At 42.0% G+C, this 19,950-nt stretch overlaps 1 protein-coding gene across 1 annotated transcript in view; it reads left to right on the forward strand.

Annotated features, from left to right (window-relative positions):
- Window positions 1-19,950, forward strand: part of hcn4 (hyperpolarization activated cyclic nucleotide-gated potassium channel 4) — a gene marked incomplete at both ends in the record, with an annotated part of 191,083 nt that overhangs the window by 37,453 nt on the left and 133,680 nt on the right. Inside the window, one exon of the mRNA XM_080417618.1 lies at window positions 13,275-13,698. Coding sequence (XP_080273744.1) covers window positions 13,275-13,698 — 424 coding nt within the window. The remainder of the gene's footprint in view (window positions 1-13,274; window positions 13,699-19,950) is intronic.

Below are 19,950 nucleotides of genomic sequence, written 5' to 3' on the forward strand. Positions count from 1 at the left end.
ATTTTATACTTTGGCTATTCAAAAATGGCAGATACAGGTTTTTTTTTACAAACAGTTTTTTGAAGAAAAAAAATGTATATTGCTATTATCAGTGGTTCTCAAGCTTTTTCAAGGACCCCCAAAATGATATGTATTTGGCCGCGGACCCCCATCTCAAAAATATGTTGTTCCAGATTTGAGTAATTTTTTTTGCTTTAAATATATATATATATATATATATTCAAAGATTTGCACACATTTTCAAGATTTTTCAAAAAGATTGCAGATCTACAAGCTCGTAGCGATATACAAGCACTATGAGCTTGTATATCTGCTCTTTTTGAATAGCCAAAGTATAAAATAATGGTTAAAGTGGTTACACAGACGTGTTCCCGGCTTTAATGGGTTCAATATATGCATTATATGTTCAGCTATATGACACAACTTTCACTCTCTTCTCATATTTTACTTTTATTCCACCAAGAACTTGAGGACCTAGTGGCCTGAAGGATATTCTGTTTTGCAACTTTTTTGCAAATTTTTGCATTTAAATCTTTTTGCATTTTGCGAATGCAGACCTGTAGCGGGAACTGGTCTAGGTTCTCAAAGTGGTCCGAGGGGTCCTTGGGGGCGGGGGGGGGGGGGTAATATTTCCAACACGATCCTCCATTGCAGAGTGATCGCCGATCGAAAACGGCTCGTTTCCACCACGTTAAAAAGAAATAGGAGATATTAAGCTTTTAGTCAAGGAGATAACATTGGAAAGGCCGAAGGATTTTTGACATGGATCCACATCCGGCCTCTCCTTCTCAGAAACTCCTTGGATGATCCCAAAGTTTCGTTAGAGGGCCCCACGTGGGCCCCACGTATAAAAATAAAACTGGGTCAAAAACAGTCCGGACCGTTTTCGGCACTCAATGTGTTAACGTAGCATCACAATCACCTCTTTATCCATATATATGTTGGCAGATGCAGTCAATTACAGACCCCAAAAAACGCATCTGTCCACTTAAACCATTATTTTATACTTTGGCTATTCAAAAATGGCAGATACAGGTTTTTTTTTACAAACAGTTTTTTGAAGAAAAAAAATGTATATTGCTATTATCAGTGGTTCTCAAGCTTTTTCAAGGACCCCCAAAATGATATGTATTTGGCCGCGGACCCCCATCTCAAAAATATGTTGTTCCAGATTTGAGTAATTTTTTTGCTTTAAATATATATATATATATATATTCAAAGATTTGCACACATTTTCAAGATTTTTCAAAAAGATTGCAGATCTACAAGCTCGTAGCGATATACAAGCACTATGAGCTTGTATATCTGCTCTTTTTGAATAGCCAAAGTATAAAATAATGGTTAAAGTGGTTACACAGACGTGTTCCCGGCTTTAATGGGTTCAATATATGCATTATATGTTCAGCTATATGACACAACTTTCACTCTCTTCTCATATTTTACTTTTATTCCACCAAGAACTTGAGGACCTAGTGGCCTGAAGGATATTCTGTTTTGCAACTTTTTTGCAAATTTTTGCATTTAAATCTTTTTGCATTTTGCGAATGCAGACCTGTAGCGGGAACTGGTCTAGGTTCTCAAAGTGGTCCGAGGGGTCCTTGGGGGCGGGGGGGGGGGGGGTAATATTTCCAACACGATCCTCCATTGCAGAGTGATCGCCGATCGAAAACGGCTCGTTTCCACCACGTTAAAAAGAAATAGGAGATATTAAGCTTTTAGTCAAGGAGATAACATTGGAAAGGCCGAAGGATTTTTGACATGGATCCACATCCGGCCTCTCCTTCTCAGAAACTCCTTGGATGATCCCAAAGTTTCGTTAGAGGGCCCCACGTGGGCCCCACGTATAAAAATAAAACTGGGTCAAAAACAGTCCGGACCGTTTTCGGCACTCAATGTGTTAACGTAGCATCACAATCACCTCTTTATCCATATATATGTTGGCAGATGCAGTCAATTACAGACCCCAAAAAGGTGTCAGCTGGAGAGGATTAAAGTGAAACCTGTGTGTAGGACTTTAATCCACAGGACAAGTCAGAGAATTACATAAACACCATATTATTTATGTGTAACATGTGTTAGTGACGAGGAGCATCCGTTAAACATGCTCTCTATTTCAGAATACCCGTTTTCTGCAGCAGTGGTTCTCAAACTTTTTAGCCTGTGGCCTGATCATTGTATGTTGGAAAAAAACTGAATCAAGTTTCCTTGACCTCTGCAGAAGATTGGAAAGAGCCAGTACGGTGCTATTGTGTTGCTCTATAGAGCACGTGTAATGAACCCAATATTACAAACTTATTATACATAAGAGCTCTTCATGCCGGTGCACTGTGTAATGCCAAGTGCCATGGGTCAGCCCAATTGTCGTTAACTTCATGAATTGTGACTCCAGCATAATAATTTAGACTCGAGGCTTCAACAAGCAAGTGACAGCGCACCAAATCATTTGCTATAGTGCCACCAAGCTTGCAGCGGGAAAATATAGATCATCTGCTATCGCTACAGCTGTATCCCATCCCTCTCATTTCTTATAGGCTCCTCCGCCTCAAATGGGTTGTTTTTTTTGTTCAGAGACAGATGTTTATGGCCCGGTTAAACTTAGCTGTGGCTAAATCACCCTGGCCTGCATGCGGCCATGCAGTTCACAATGCAGTGCCTTATTTTCCCCTCGATTCAATCCAGGGAGCGCCTCGATTGCCGCCCGGAATATATCATCCTTTACACAAAAGAGCCAATCTGGATTCAATTACAAAACCTGGCGGTAAGCACAATTTATATCGCCAACCCTCCGGCTGGGAAGATGGACGAGGTCACCACACACTTTGTAATTAACGGTTAACCCTGATTGCCCTTTTGGATTGGGAGCCGTGGCTAACCACAGGCAGGAGGTGTGATTTACAGTAAATGGACCTCTCTGTCTGCGGGCTGCTGGAGGTTCCGTACGCCAGTGGGTTTTTCATGTCAAGGACCCCCCAAAATCATATGTAATTCGCTACGGACCCCCATCTGAAAAGTATTTTGTGCCAGGGACCTTCAGAAGATTTGAGTAAAAAAAATACATACTGTATTATGTATATTATGTTTAAAGGTATCATGACATTCATTTTCACTTTTTTTATTTTCAATGTTTTATTTGGGGTTTTATGACCTCAATTACACCCAAAAAAACTTAGACTTAACTTAGAACATTCAGTGGATTTTCTGTGGTCTGGGGTTTTCTGAATAATTAGGCTGAAAAGTAATCTGAGCTTGGCCCTTCGACAGTGAGGTCACAGTCGATTAATCCCGCCCACTCTCCTCCTCGCCCCTCCCCTATCCTTTCCTTTGGGGGGGGGGCGGAGCAGAGGCAATGATTGACAGGCAAAATCCCTCACCAGCGACACCCGCAGGCAAAGATTAATTTTTTCATTGCAGTTGAAAAGGCTTTAGAAATGTGAGAGAAAAACACCTGCCATTTATCACTGGAATGGAATTTTCACTTAAAACTTTTTGTACACTTTTGAAGGACCAGGACAAAGACTTTGAATGTGGTGTAAAAGTGAATGTCATTAAACCTTTAAGTCATTACTCCATCATTAGACTGGTGGAGGTTCCGTACACGTACTGTATTATGTCATTGCTGTCGGGCAGAAACCGCTTATCTCCATATTTTACAACTTTTAGTGTTAAATTGACGGCCTACTTGATCATACTACATCGTCACACGAGAGCATCAAAAGTAGCAGATCTGCAATCTCAAGCACTGTGTTTCGAGCTTTTGCTACTTTTGGTTTCCACCTGAAAGAGACGATGTGTAAGTCATTCACACCAGCATTAGACGGAATGTTAGTTGACAAAGCTGCATACAAGGATGTCTGGCACACAAAGTGTGTTTGTTTGTGTGCAGTCTGTGTGCAGTCTGTGTGCGTGTGCATGTGCGTGTGCGTGCGTGTGTGGGGAGGGGGGGGGGTTATTCACTGACGACAAACACTTGGAACTCATCCCAAATCCATGAAGAATGGATTTGGAAGTCACTTTCAAAAGCTCACATTAAATCATCTTTCACAGATGATTTTAGATGACCGAAGATCAGAGAGATGCTGCGGGGACAAACTCAGTTTGACACATGCTAATTAGCACTTTGGAAGACTTTGTATTTGTTGCTGTCTCCTCCTTGTTGGTACATCTCAATGTGATCGAAACTGATCAATTTCAGCATTGGAGAGATACTGTAGATGCACAGTATTATGGAAAATATTAATATATCCAGTCAGGGTGAAGTGTTGACAATTTATTTAGGAAGATTCAAGCATAAAAGCAGCATTACAGACTTCCTGGCCCAGGCCTCCTGAGGTGTCATCTTGGACACCTCTTATATATACTGTATTTGCTAAACTAAGTGACAGTACAATATATTGTCACCTTCTTCAAATAATGGCATATGTCATCTTTTCAAGTTTTTCAGAAAACAGAAAAAACTTAACCAAAACAAACTTAAATCATTATACCCAAAACGTTTCTAAGAATATAATGACTATTGACATACATATAACACTGTCTGTCAGTTATGTAATATAAGAGGATTAAATGACTTAGGGCAATTTGTGTTATGATGTAGGCAATTGTAAACCTGATTTAGGCCAAATTATTTGTGGATTAACTGACTTACTCCAGACTTACGCAAGTTTTTAGGCCTAAGTCACAAGACAATGTGATTTAGGCAACATAACATGGCCTAGGTTACACTCCATTATATTACTGGGGTGGGAACAGCATTATCTTTTCAATAAGGATATAGACAATTTTACCATAGGTGGCCAGTGTCATGAAGAGCTGATTTAGGAAAAAAAAAGAGGCATTATTTTAACTCTTTCACTGCCAGGAATTAATTAATTCATCCGTCTCCGGTCCCCTTACCAGCTTGTATATCTGCTATTTTTGAATAGCCAAAGAAATCTAAAAATGACACACATTCTTTCCCGGTCTAAATGGGTTAAGAATACATTTTCCAACATAACTACACACTAACTGGTGGTACTGTGGTTACAAGGACATAAGCACACACAATTTAGAGTTCTCTAAATTAAATACACACAACTCACTTTAGATATTCAGGATTCCTTAACATTAGCCAGGTTATACAAGTTTACTGGATTACAAGACTTTGGGAAATATACCCTCCTGACCTGAAGGGAAGCAATTATAACCCTCACAAAGCAAACGCACGTTTGCGCACACATTATGTACACTTATGTACACTTATGTATGTGGGATCGCACTGTGCATTTGTATGTGTTCTTTATCTATCTTTACTGTTTATTTTGACAGTTTGGTCAAACTGAGCTTTCATCATTTGTCAGATGCGACTTAAATTAAACGTCAAAATCATCCCAACAATATTTTCAAATCCCTTTGATCTACTTTGGACCGAGACGTCCCCTAATCCTGTTCTCTGTGTGTGTGTGTGTGTGTCTGTGTGTGTGTGTGTGTGTGTGTGTGTGTGTGTGTGTGTGTGTGTGTGTGTGTGTATGTCTTTGAAAAAGTCCCCCCAGCTTTATTCACTGATCATATGGGCAGTGATGGAAGAAGTACTCACATCTTCTTCACCAAAAGTAAAAGTACTCATTATGCAGAAGGTCCCATTTCACAAGTTTTCAAATCCTTTGAAAATAGCAGATCTACAAGCTCACAACGCGTCGCTTGTGAGCTTGTAGATTGGCCATTTTTAAATTGCCATAGGTCTGAAGTGGTTTTGTAATAATAATCAAAATCTTCAAAGTAACTTGTAACTAAAGTTTTCCAAATAGTATTAGTGGAGTAAAAGTACAATATTTAACTTTGTGATGTAGTGGAGTTGAAGTTGAAAATTGGAAGTACTCCATTAAAGTAAAAAATACCTCAAAACTTTACATAATTACGGTACTTGAGTAAATGTACTTAGTTACTTTCCAGTTTCCACCACTGCAGTACTGTATGTCCATCCATACCGTTGGAACACATCAAAGCTTGTCAGTCTCACAGTCTTTAAATTAAGTTGGAAGTATAGTGACAAATTGTAGACGACGGAATATCAGAGAGACACTGGGGGGCAACTCGTTTACGACACGCGCTAATGAGCAGTTTGGAAGACTTTGAAAATGTACCAAGAAGGAGGAGACGGCAGCAATCGTTTTGTTTTGTGTTTTTTTCCCGTAAATGAACACCCTGCTTGATCATACTAAACAGCGTCACACAAAAGTAGAAGATCAACATTCGCTCTGCATGTTGAGCTTGTAGATCTGCTACTTTTGCTACTTTTGAATTTGAATCCTGAAAAGTTTTGGACGTGAGGTTTCCACCCGACAGAGACAATATACAATGTGATCCAAAACTGATCAATGTTTCCTCCCCATTTAGCATTGGATAGTTAAATAATTAATTAATTAACTAATTAATTGGTTATAGTTTGTTAATGAATCAATTGATTGGTTGATTAATTAAGACTAATAGTTAGACTATGTGTGTGTGTGTGTATGTGTGTGGTACGTACTGTTAGGTCCAGCAGCTCTGTGCCCGTATGATCGTAGCACAGCCAGAGGTTATACAAGTTCACTGGATTATAAGACTTTGGGGAATATACCCTCCTGAAGGGAAGCAATTATAACACTCACAGAGCAAGCACACACACACACACACACACACACACACACACACACACACACACACACACACACACACACACACGCACACACGCACGCACGCACGCACGCACGCACGCACGCACGCACGCACGCACGCACGCACGCACGCACGCACGCGCGCGCGCGCGCGCGCGCGCGTGCTTGCAGGCACATGAGTTCGTATTTTTGTTCTTCATCTTTGATGTTTTTTTTTATTATTTATTTATTTTGACAGTTTGGTCAAATTGATATTTCACTTGTCAGATGTAACTTGAATTAAATATCAAAATCATTTTTATTTTTCAAATCCCTTTTGATCTACTTACTTTGGACTGAGATGCTCTCCCCCTATAATCCTGTTCTTAACCACGGTGAACTGAGAACATCGAGTTACTTTGGTGAAGGTGTAACAAGGTCAGCATGCAGCGGGAAGGATGCATCATTTTGACTTGGATGATCCCCACTGAGTTTGGGTGACCCAGTATCCTTTCCTCTAGCGCCGCCCTCAGGCCTACCTAACGTTCCCATGTGCACACAGCACACACACACCATATCTCAACATTCTAACGCAGGCGTCTTCAACAGGCGGTCCGGGACCCCTAGGGGGTCCTCAGAGTTACTACAGGGGGGCCTATCACACAAAATCTTTGTGTGATAGGATCATGTTTTTCTTTTTAGCCTCTTGAACCCTAGCATCCCTATTCTGAGGAGAACTTTAGCCAAAAATAGCAGATCTACAAGCTCCCAACACCAGGCTATTTTCAGCAAAGAAGTGTGGTTTAGAGGGGGAAAAGAGCAGACTAAGTACAGAGTGAAATGTTTAAGTGTTTAAATGTCTGAAAAAATACATATTAACATGAATCCAAAATACACTGATGATCGTGCTGTCAAACAATGAAACTATATGGAATCTATCAATGTAATCTGCAACATTATTTTATACAATATGTAGTGAGGGGTCCCTGCTTCATCTCTCTCTCAGCCAGGGGGTCGGTGACCTGAAAAACGTTGAGGACCCCTGTCCTAAATGGGCAGATTGCACATGACACTTGCTGCTTGCCTTCCTGTTCCCTGGAGGATGAAACTGTACTATTTGCGTGACCACATGACCTTTGCAGTAACGCCACCCTCAAGGCCAAAATGTCAACAACTGCACACAAGATATCTCACAGCAGGATGAACCCTGCTGATTTGGGGTTTTTTTTCTTTCCCCATGGCCTTTCTGAGGGGCTTTTAGACTCTTAGTCTTGTTTATTATCAGATAATTGTAAATGTATTCCAAATAAAATGTCACCCTCCAAAGGCTAACGTACAGTAAGTACACTTTGTCACGCAACCCTTTTGATAAATGTCACTTGACACAAAAATATGTTTTTGTCGGGTGACGGTAGAATAAATCAAGCTTAGGGGGGATAAGCTTAGGGCACAATGGACCTAAATAAAGGTAAACGTACTGTAGTAGTTTCTGTTGCGGGAAACCTTGGAACCCATTTGGTATTAAAAATCACACCCTGTGTGAAGTGGGCGGTGTCTTGCTAGCTAATCACAATACTGAATGGAGTCAACCAATCATGTACAAAACATAAATACATTTATTGAAACACTCTTTATGATGGACGAAACCATAACTTTAAAAAAACAAATTTATGTTTTTTTTTTTTCTTTTTTGGTTTCTTATATAGGGCTATGCATATGTGTCATGTGACACTGGCCAATCACAGTCCTGAATAGATTGTGATCACAGCGCAGGATAATTGTACAAATTTCCAAACCTCACTTATAGGGGCGGTTTCACTGCCCAAGATAATTGTACAAATTTCCAAATCTCACTTATAGGGGCGGTTTCACCGCCCAAAAAAGGGATTATTTTCCCACCTTTGTTTTTTCCTCTGGGGGCACCGCCTCTTTTTTTGTGTAGAAACAGGAACTCTATTTGGCTCCTCCCCTTTCTTAGTCCACTTCCTCCCGGGTGCATCTGTGTTTATTCCTACTAACAACAACACTACATGTTTAGGGCAGTGGTGCTGACAGATTCCGCTGTTAGCTGAATCTGTCTTGGGAGATCTTAAGTGATTACTGTTGCGGTAACATGAGTAATGCATGACTATGTATTTTTTTGTATGTGTTAGTAGCAAACGCATTCACATTACTGTCAGTGTAGCACCAGCCACGGTGCAGCCAAGATTTGGTGGATTGGCTCATAGGAGGCTGTCCTTGACCCCTGTCACACAGAACCCCCCCCCCCCCCCCCCCAAGATTCTTACGTCAAAGGCTTTCGGCCACGCACGTTTGGGTTACAACGTGTAGTCTACTTTTAATCTGGGATGACATTAAGATGGCCGATGCCGTGCAGTTTGTCGTCACCTTAAGAGGCAGTGTCCAGGCAAGCCATAAGTCAGTGATTCTCAACCTGTGATTTTTGGGGGTTCCCAAATGATTTTGGGGGGTCCCCAGATGATTAGCTTAATGTGCAACATTGTTTTCTCACTCGACAGTAAACAAACCAGCATACAGCATAAGTGTATACAGGGTATCTGAACATTTAAAGTTACGATTTAAGGACTTTTAGGGCCTTTTTAATACCGCTAAAATAAAGAATAAAATACTAAGAAATGATTTGACTTTTGACGCATTACTGCGTCAAAAGTAATCAACAAATTATACTATAAAACAAATTCAAACATTGGCCAAATTGTCAAATATCGCCTAAGAAAGAGGCAAACATTATCTTAGGTTCATCATCATTCTTTAGCTGAGAGTCACTTTGTGAAGATTTCACTTCCTAGAACACCCTGAGCTTCCACAGGTCTTGGAGAAGTCGTTCTACGTGACCCTCATTGGTCTACCGGTACTGTCCAGGGTTGCAGCCTACAGTAAGCTTATTGTTTAACCACAACATTCGCCGGAATTGGAATAACAGATCTAAGGTACAAGCTCACAACGTGTCACAATGCGCCTTCCATGTTTATTCTATTTCTGTGCTTTGCCATAGAAGATGGATCTAGAGGAAGGACTGTGCTGTATCCAGCTGGGCCAGTACTACAGTACAGTACGTCTATCTAGCAGTTCCATGGTCCAACTCTAGTCTCAGCTGGTCTCCTGAAGCAGAGTGCCTTTCACCAGTTTGAAACTTCATCCATTCTTGTATTGAGCCAGACCTTTCTTTACCTTTTTATAGTTGTGGTGCCTTGTGAGCTCTGCCAGCGCTGTTACAAGGACCTGAAAGGAGCTGAAATGACATCAAATCCATGTGTTTTTTTGGAGTATGCTAAGAGGAACAACAACATCGGCAATAGGGAGCGGATCGCCGTTAAGCACAACTGACCCATCCGTCTTATGCAATCAGTGCCAGCGATGGGTCTGATTCACAAATCGAGAGAGAGATATGCATGAGCAGAAAGACAAACAAAGCAATCTGATCATCTTTTTTTACTTAATGACCCTGACGCTGTTGGCTATTATTTTGTTGACTTTAGCTGTAATCCCTCAGTGGTTACAATCATTCATAAATTGTATTTTGTTGCATCGTAGGCCAATCTTTTGAGTGCACAGATTCCCTAAATTGTGTGAGGAGGACACTACTGGCCTCAGCAGTTTACTACTGGCTTCACCACTGATGTGAAATGAATGTATTATTAGATTTTTGAAACACTGGTTTTGAGTTGTTATTTTTCAGAGGCTATTGCATGGTTGAATGAATGAATTTCATTTACCACATGAACCCTATAGCGCCCCCATTCTAAGGCAAACATTTAATTGCCAATCTACAAGAGCTTGTAGATCAGCTATTTTTGGCAAAGACACTTGGTGTAGAGGGAAAATAAGAGGGTGGCCTATAGACAAATGAATTATATAAGGCTTAACCACCTGACAAATTTTAGGAGGTGACCTAGCAATCTTCCCCAACTATTACTATTTCGATAAAGGAAAGATCAATTAGACTCTGTTAACATTCAACATTAGCTTTTAATAGGGAGAACCCCCCCCCCCCCTGAAGTCTAGACGCTGGTGGTGGCAGTGCAGATGAACCTCCTTCCTTCTCAAATCTAGACAATTGAGACTTTAAGGTGGAGTTGGGCATGGGGGTGGGTTAGTAGTCGCTTGCTGTAAAGAGAATGACAGGATCAGAGGCAGTGATATTTATAGACAGAGCCCAATCGCCTGATTGGCTGACAGCAGGTTGGCTGACTGCAGATGGGCAATTGGCTAGAAGTGCACACACACTTCAAGCTGTGAATGAAAGGATGTTTGTGGAGCATCCCCCAGAGATCTTCCTTATTGAACTTACGCTTAGAGCTACATTTCATAAGAAGAGGTGTACCACTGCGCCTCAGCTAGAACAAGGCTGGTCTGGTGCATCACAGGAACGGGACACAACAGCAGCGAAAAGGGAGAGGACGCTGGAGCAACTCGGGACATTTAAGCCTTTATTATTAGCAAACCCTTACCAGCACCTTTACTAATAAAAAAGGCTTAAATGTCCGAGTTGCTCCGGTGTCCTCTCCTTCTTTATTACCATTTCATATCATGACCATGAACAAACAGTCCAAAAGTTTGAGAACCCCTGCTGTAGATCGTACGGTACAAAGCCACTGGTAGGACTCCAGAGGTCGACATGATGCAAGGTCTTGATTGTGATTGTAACCCAGGATGTGGCAATTATGTGGAACAAACTGTCACAAACTGACTCACACATAATCCTTCAGTTATACTCCACCGCAACAGCAGCAGCAGCAGTAAACGTATGTTTTCTCATGCCAGAAAAGCTCTGTTCCGATCACCTCTCACAGAGAGAAATCTGGGGTATGCTTATTATTCTTTTTAACACAGTTTAGTTTGCATAATATACTGTATAAGATGCCTTGATTTCTTGGTATGGCTCAAGTTTTCCCTCGTGGGGATTATAGTGTTGCATAGCCAGCTGTAGTGTCTATAAGCACTATCTCCAGCCTACAGGTTGAATGAAACCGTTGTATCTCTTTTCTTTGTTCCTGTATCTATCCTGTGTTTCATTCTGCGGTACTGCCATGACAACGTGTGGGATCAACAAAGTCTGTGTGTCTGTAGGCCTGTCACAATTATTACATAATCGCCTAATCGCAGTTATTTGAGATAGTCGCAATTATTTTGCATAATTGTTTTCATGTTGAAAAATCCCTTTGTGATGCGTTGTAAGCTTGTAGATCAGCTATTTCTGCAATTAGAATTTTTTTAATTATTAAATTTGTCAGTAATTTCTTTGTATATTTAAGTTATTTGTCATATCTATCCAGTGATGTTGCTAGGTTTTCAATGTAATGGGTGGTCTTTTAGATGGGTCCCAGGGACATTTTATGAGTCCCACAAAAATTCACATGGGGGGGGGGTTCAGCGCGGACCCGTTCGGTGCCCCGCGGGACGGTTTTGTCAACGGGGGGGGGGGGGGGGTCCCGTGGATTTGTAAAATATATTTTTTTTACCGCATAATTATTTTAATATGTTTCTCTGTTGTTGGTGACAACTCTAGTGCGTCCCATGGACGCCACGACGGTGTCATGAATCCGTCCTTTCTCAATAGTGTGCGTCAGCGACGCAGGACGCAGGCCTATGCATTTTTTTTATTACGAAGCCAAAACACAATTAAATCGTTAATCGCAATTATTTGTATAACGAGGAATCGGCAACTTAAATGTTTTTTAATCGTGACAGCCCTATCTATCTGTCTTGTCTGTCTGTCTGTCTAGCCTGGGATCCATACCATTTTCCGTTTTATGATTGATTGATTGATTGATTGAATACTTTATTTAGAAAGACATGGTAAAAGTACATGGAAGTACAATTCACAATACAAGGTCCTCTAAACTGGATCGTTCATAAAAGCACTTGGCTTATTTAAAATGAGATCCCTGTGCACTCAAATCATGATTACATTTAAGAAGACATACAAATATACACTACTATGCAGAACATCATACAATCAGCTTACAGGTTACTGGTATGAAAAAGAAGAAATATGTACAATAGACAGTTTTAGGAGGAGGGGGGGGGGGGGGTAGGTTAAGACTTTGACAGGGGCCAATTTGGAATTGCAGCCTCCTGAAGGTGATTCTTTAGGGCAGTTTTGAAAGTGAGTAGGGTTTTACACTCCTTTGCTCCTTTGGGTAGGGCATTCCACATTTTTGTTGAACAGCATGAGAAAGAGTTCCCTTGTTTGTGCCAAATCTGGGTTGAACATAACCAAATGATCTGGTCTGGAGCAGAAATAACTTAACATCACCTGGTGGCCGGAACCAAGCATGCCGTGCACCTCCAAAATGATTCCCCTAGTTATTTAATTTTTTTGTTTCGTAAAATCGTTTCGTTTCTTTTGGTATAACAATCATCTGGTACGTCCATCTTTTATTCTAACTCATAGCACGACCAGCGAGACTAAACTAATTGATTCGCATTTACGTGGGGAACCAAAACAATGCAACGCCAACCGGAACCCACCAGCGGAACCCAATTATCTTCTCCCTTTTTTCTAAACAGGATCATCCAGCTCAGTTTTAGAATGAATACCAGGCTTTCCTCCGTGGGGGAAAGCCATGGTGACGCCGAGGGTTACCGTCTGTCTATCAATAAATGTTCTCTTTCTTCTCTCTCCCTCTCCTCCACCAGGTTCTACTGGGACCTGACCATGCTGCTACTGATGGTGGGGAACCTCATCATCATCCCGGTGGGCATCACCTTCTTCAAGGACGAGCACACGCCGCCCTGGATCGTCTTCAACGTGGTCTCCGACACCTTCTTCCTCATGGACCTGGTGCTCAACTTCCGCACGGGCATCGTCAAGGAGGACAACACGGAGATCATCCTGGACCCGCAGCAGATCAAGATCAAGTACCTGCGCAGCTGGTTCGTGGTGGACTTCATCTCCTCCATCCCGGTGGACTACATCTTCCTCATCGTGGAGACGCGCATCGACTCGGACTTCTACAAGACGGCGCGCGCCCTGCGCATCGTGCGCTTCACCAAGATCCTCAGCCTGCTCCGGCTGCTCAGGCTGTCCAGGCTCATACGCTACATCCACCAGTGGGAAGAGGTAGGGAGCCGAGAGAGAGAGGTCTGTCCACGTTCAACTTAAAGGGGTAGTTCACCCAACACATTTCTTATTCTCTATCAATTACACACCCAATGAAGCCTTGAATTCATTTTTTTGTTTTTATCGCATTCCTAAGCCAATAATTTGATGACCGGCTGCATTAGACTCCGCCAGTCATCAAATTATTGGCCTAGGACAAAGAAATCTCCATGAATTAAAGGCTTCATGGGGTGTGTAATTGATTGAAAATAAGATTTTTTGGGGGGGTGAACTACTCCTTTAACTATTTGAACCCTATATAGTTGAGCGGAGTCCCTCAGGGCTCTATGCTAGTGTATTTTCAGTTTTCTGTTATTGTGGGGAAAGCTTTTGCTGGCGTAGCGGGTTCGAGTCCCGATCCCGACGGCCTTTGCTGAATGTCACTCCCCATCTCTCTCTCCCTATCAGTAAACCTGTAGATCGTCTGTTTTCGCAGAATGTTCCCCTATTATTATGACCAGAAAAGGGATGCTAGGGTACATGTCGTTAATGTGAACATGCTGTGGGTGTCGTCTTATATGTTGCTATAGTATTGATCTTGTGTACCAATATTGTCGCAGTGTGCGCTGTTTAACCAGTGGTGGGGCCTTGCCTGCATTGCTGCAGTTTGTGATGGAATGTTACAGTACCTTCCTTGGCCCTCCGAGTGCAGTCACTGAGTTACAGCAAGAGGGAGTTAAAGAGAGAGAGTGGAACAGTGACGTATTCACAACACAGTGTGTCGGGACCAAAATCAGAAGGGACATATAGCCAGAGGTGAGGGGGAAAAAAACAGGGTGAGGGAAAAAAAAAACAAGTTATATAATATTGACAATATTTAGCAAACCAAACACACACTCACAGGCCCCTAAACAGGTCTTGCTCAAGGGTACTTTGTCGCTGTTGGCAGGCACCCTAATAGCACTCACTCCAGATGCCAGCTCACAGCTAGGATGAGGCCCTGCTGTCAAGTAATGGGGATAAAAGACAACAATCCCCAGGTTATTAGTCAGCATCTCTCTACCTCCAAGCCAAGCTATCATCTTAACAGATTGTTCTTTCTCTCTGTCTGTCATTATTTAATGGCTGAACGTCCCAGAAGGGAATTGTTATTTTTATTTTATTCTATTCTTTTATGAATGGGACTGTTAGCCCTTGTCTGTGTCTACATTTAGAGGCGACTTTACTGGCCAATCTAGACTGACTCGTCCAAGGTCGAAAGATTAATACAAAGTAATTTCTGCGAGGTGAATTTCCCCTTTACGTTTTTGACATCAGACATTGATTATAGCCATGAGGCAGTGCTGCCACCCAGAGCTCTCACTTAACCAGCCGCTCAGCTTTTCACAGGGTTTGTCGAAGCCACTCACTCAGCTCGCTAGGCTGGCGGAGCGGAGGTGGGCGTGCTCGCTTGAAAAGCCCGACTCTGCATGGCCAATTTGGTGGCGTTTGATTGCAAATCAAAACCATAACATTAAGCCCACTGGGACTCTTGAAAAGGTGCTGCCTTTCAAAGGCCAGTGGCAGACAGCTGGAGAGCCAGGCAGTATATAACACTCCTTTTTAGAGTCGCAAAACACATCAGTGTGGCGTCGTGAATCATGCAAGGGCCTCTGTGATGCCGTTTCCACAGAGAGGGAAAAGTTCAAATAAAGTAATGGGGGAGGAAAATGTCCACACACCACCTACCTCTCTTCCTTCATGTGCCGTCACTCTGTAGTGTGGATGCTGCTGTACTTCTGAAGGGAGGGATATGAGCACTCAATTCACTTCATCCTTCAATTGAATAGAGGGGAGAGCAAAGCAAAACTCTTGCAGATTTGTGCTGTGCGGACAAGAGGAAGGGGAAGGAAAGGAATGGAGGCAGAAAGAAAGAATCCTTTCTTGAAGGAAGGAAGGGAGGAAGGAAGAAAGGGAGGGAGGGAGGGAGGGGCATATTACAAAGACATGCAAGGTCATTTAATGACTTTTACAGAATGCAGCGAAACCAAACAAGATGGAGTTATGCAGCTAGTATTTGAATCGTGTGTGTGTGTGTGTGTGTGTGTGTGTGTGTGTGTGTGTGTGTGTGTGTGTGTGTGTGTGTGTGTGTGTGTGTGTGTGTGTGTGTGTGTGTGTGTGTGTGTGTGTGTGTGTGTGTGTGTGTGTGTGTGTGTGCGTGCGTGCGTGCGTGCGTGCGTGCGTGCGTGCGTGCGTGCGTGCGTGCGTGCGTGCGTGAGGCATGCTGATGGGTTCTACTACTAGTCCAGCCCCAAAGAAAGGCCAGTGTTTATTATCTATAGGTCAATGCAGAACAACTGAGATCTCCATACTTACACCTGAGCCACTTTGTGACTTTTCCCATTGAAAGCCACACACTGCACATATACAATAAACCCCCACCCACCCACCCCCAAATACCAAAGGTACCGTTTGAAGAGTGAGAGAGAGATGGCGTTTCCTGGAATGGAGAGATAAGATCCCTAATGTTGCACACAGTGCTGCAGCGTCAAGTGTAGCTCTCTGCAACTTCTCCAGAATGCCATGCGGACTCAACTGTCTCCGCAAATGCGGCACAGAGTAATCAGTGGTACCTTTGCTTGAGTACTGTACTTGATACTTGTTCTTTTCATGTCAAGGACCCCCAAATTAATATGTATTTGGCCGCGGGCCCCCATCTGAAAATAATTTGTGCCAGAGACCGCCATAAGAGAAGATTTGTGTTAAAACATTTCAAAAATACTTAACATGGGGGGGGGGGGGGGGGTCCCTGGCACAAAACCTTTTCAGATGGGGGGGGGTCCAAATAAATATCAATTTGGGGGTCCTTTCCTTGACATGAAAAAGGTTGAGAAGCACTGCTCCGTCTGACAGTAATGAGATGTATTTCCCTGACAACGGTCGGTTGGGAAGGCCACAGGGCCCGGAGCGCGGCGACCTGAAACGCTGATGTCACTGGAAAACAAAGCAGATTTATTCTTAGTTTGCTCTCATGTCGTCCCCCACACTGTAAACAGTCTTGTGCAAATTAATTTGGTTTGAGAGGTGGCTTCTGTCCTCGGGGTGATAGGACGCAGACGACTCTGTTCCACACACAGCTCAGTGAAAAAAAAAACATTGACAATGGGGAAAAATGTGTCTCTTGGTTCAAACCTTGTGGAAGGATTTACCGTTGGGATTTACAAAGATATTTGATCTTACCTTTACCCTTAATAAAACGGTAAATGAAGATGTTCTAGTAATTCTAGCGCTGGCCGATATCATGGACAGAATCAAATATCACAACATTTGCTCCTCACCACCTATAAGGCACTCCACAACCTGGCTCCCCCCCGCCTCTCTGACCTCCTCGAGCCACATGTCCCGTCCCGTCCCCTCAGGTCCAGTGACGCCGCCCTCCTGGAGGTCCCCAAGACCAGGCGCCGAACCTGGGGCGACAGGGCCTTCTTTGTAGCTGCCCCCTCCCTCTGGAATGCACTCCCCAAACGCATCAGAGAAGCCCCCTCCCTCCCTACCTTCAAAACCGCCCTGAAAACCCACCTTTCCGAGTTGACTTTGTATCAACTCTAGTTTTTAGTGTTTTATTGCTTTTATTTCTTATCTTACTAGCTTATCTTAGTTTTTTTCCTGATAAAGTTGTTGTTACTTACATTGCACTCTAGGCTAATCCATTTTGATAGGTACATATCTCCTAGCAAACTCCTGGTGTTGCACTTGAACTTTGGTCAGTGTTGTCATGTCTGCTTATTATAAGCGACTTTGGGCTTGTTTTTCTGTACAGTCGCCTGTAAATATTCATTGGTAGTTGCGGGTTGTGTTTTTTTGGGCTTGTTTCTAAAGTGTGGTTGCTTATTTGGGTTTGTTTCCTAATATTGTTCAAACAGCATTTTCATATCAAGGACCCCCAAGGATGCTGTAGCTTCGCATCACAACACGTTGTGAGCTTGTAGATCTGCTATTTTAAAATATACAGTGTGTGTGTGTTCATGTGGCCTTTTGGGCTTGTTTTCATAGACCTGCTTGTTGCTTTAGCAAAATCTGGCAACACAGGTCTATACAGGTTTGCTGTCCATCTCTGTCTTTAACTAGCCTGGTAAACCACCCCGGTCGCGGAATTAACAATGGTGGTTTACCAGGCTAGTATTTAATGCCAAGCAGCCAAGTCTTCTGTGGAGGCCCGCCTGAAGCCTTTCCTGGCCGGGAGTCTCCAGACGTAAAAAAGGATGATGATTATGTTTTACAGATTATTTCTTTTTACATTATGCACCATTAATGCCCAAATTAGGGAATCCAGGTTGAAAGTGGTCGAAAGGTTGCTGGTAAAAAAGACAAAGTCAGAAGATGTTTGATAACTCACATACTGTACTGTAGCTGTCACACCTCAGAATCATCTTTATTGTCACATTGAAGGTCTACAAGTGTAAAACAGTGGGTGAAATTCATTTTTGTTATTTTCCTAAGAGAATGGGAAGAAGGGGATAAAGATCAATAAAAAACAAACATATGATCTACATATTTACAGATAGTAGCCTACCGTATATCTATCCGTACCTGAGGTGAGACATAAAGGTGTGTGAGCAGCAGATATTATACTGTACATTGCAACAATTAGCTTCACGATATTTCCGTGTCCTTAGCAGTTTTTAATATATATTTTTTTGTTGCAGAAGAGCCCAGATTTATCAACCAGCCTCTTGTAATAGGGCTGCTTTCATTAAACTAGGTCAGTGGTTCCCGACCTTTTATCCTTGGAGCCCCCCTTCTTACATCACCTGACCCCCCCGGAACACATGCAACCACTCATGTGTTTTTCACTCATTTTAACCACTTAAACTAGGTCAGTGGTTCCCAACCCTTTATCATTGGAACATTCTTACATCATCTGACCGCTGCTGCACACAAGGAACCCATGCAACCACTTGTCATTTTAACCTCTTAAAGGAGAATTTTGGACTAAGGTTTTCTTACCTTTTCTATGATGTTATGATATCCTAGGATGAATGGTACAGTAGAAAAATGTCATAACTCCATCCCGGGTCCGCCACAGCTTAAAACGTGCGCGGGTAGGCCTTGCGTTTTTTTTTTTTTTTTTTGACATCTGACGTTCATAGTGACAGAACACTGTCCAAAAAGAAAAACAACTCGAGATTTCAATCTCGAGATTTCAATCTCGTCTAGCGAGACTTTGACCGGGTCAGCTCACGTTTTAAGCTGTGACCCGGGATGGAGTTATGAAATGTTTCTACTGTACCATTCATCCTAAGATATCATAACATCATAGAAAAGGAAAGAAAACCTTAGTCCAAAATTCTCCTTTAAGCGAGCCATTCGCGTATGATGGAGAGCAGTGGTGGGAAAAAGTACTCAATTTGTTTACTTAAAGGTAGGGTAAGTGATTTTCTTTGGTTAAAATAAGTGTTAAATAGCTCTATATTCTGATAGTACTCATTGCTATAGAGTGTTTGTTCAGTAAAAGGAGTATCCTTGTCTCTCCAGCTCTTTATAAAACATAAAATGCATTTTCGTTTCAGTTTCAGTTTCATTTCCAATTTTATCCAATTAGGATAGAGAACTCAATCAGGATATAGATTAAACAAGTGAAATTGGAAGTGATGACACTAAGAAATGAGCAGGCAAAATTGGAACTGGAACACTATAAAAATGAAGCTTAAAAATGGGTACTTTCTCCTGATTGGCTGAGATTTTGACACCTACCGGAAAATGTATTTTCTGTTTATTAAAGAGCTGGAGAGACGGGGAGACTCCTGTTACTGAACAAGCACTCTATAGCAATGATTACTATCAGAATATAGTGCTTTAACCTTTTAACAAAATACTTTTTGTTTTAACCAAAAAATATCACTTAGCCTACCCTACCTTTAAGTAAAAGTATCAATGTCATTATGTAGAAATACACTGTTGTGTAAAAGTCCAGTATTATTATTATTTTTTTACAATGTTAGTGTGCTTTACAATGATGTTACATGTGGGAGTTAGTGCATTTATTCTTATGCAGTTTTAGTACAGCGTGTGTATTGGACTACCTCCAAATCGACGAGGCCTCATGTTTAAAAAATCGTGAAATATTTATTTAAAACATTTAATTGTTTGGGGAAAAAAATCTCTGTACCTTCCCTGGCACAAAATCTTTTCAAATTGACATGAAAAAAATAATATATATATATATATATATATTTATTTTTTAGAGTAGCCAATTATTTTACCACTTTTTCTCCCCAATTTAGTCGTTATGCC

Source organism: Gymnoscopelus braueri (genome assembly GCF_963280865.1).
Source record: "Gymnoscopelus braueri genome assembly, chromosome: 1".
Lineage (NCBI taxonomy): Eukaryota > Metazoa > Chordata > Actinopteri > Myctophiformes > Myctophidae > Gymnoscopelus > Gymnoscopelus braueri.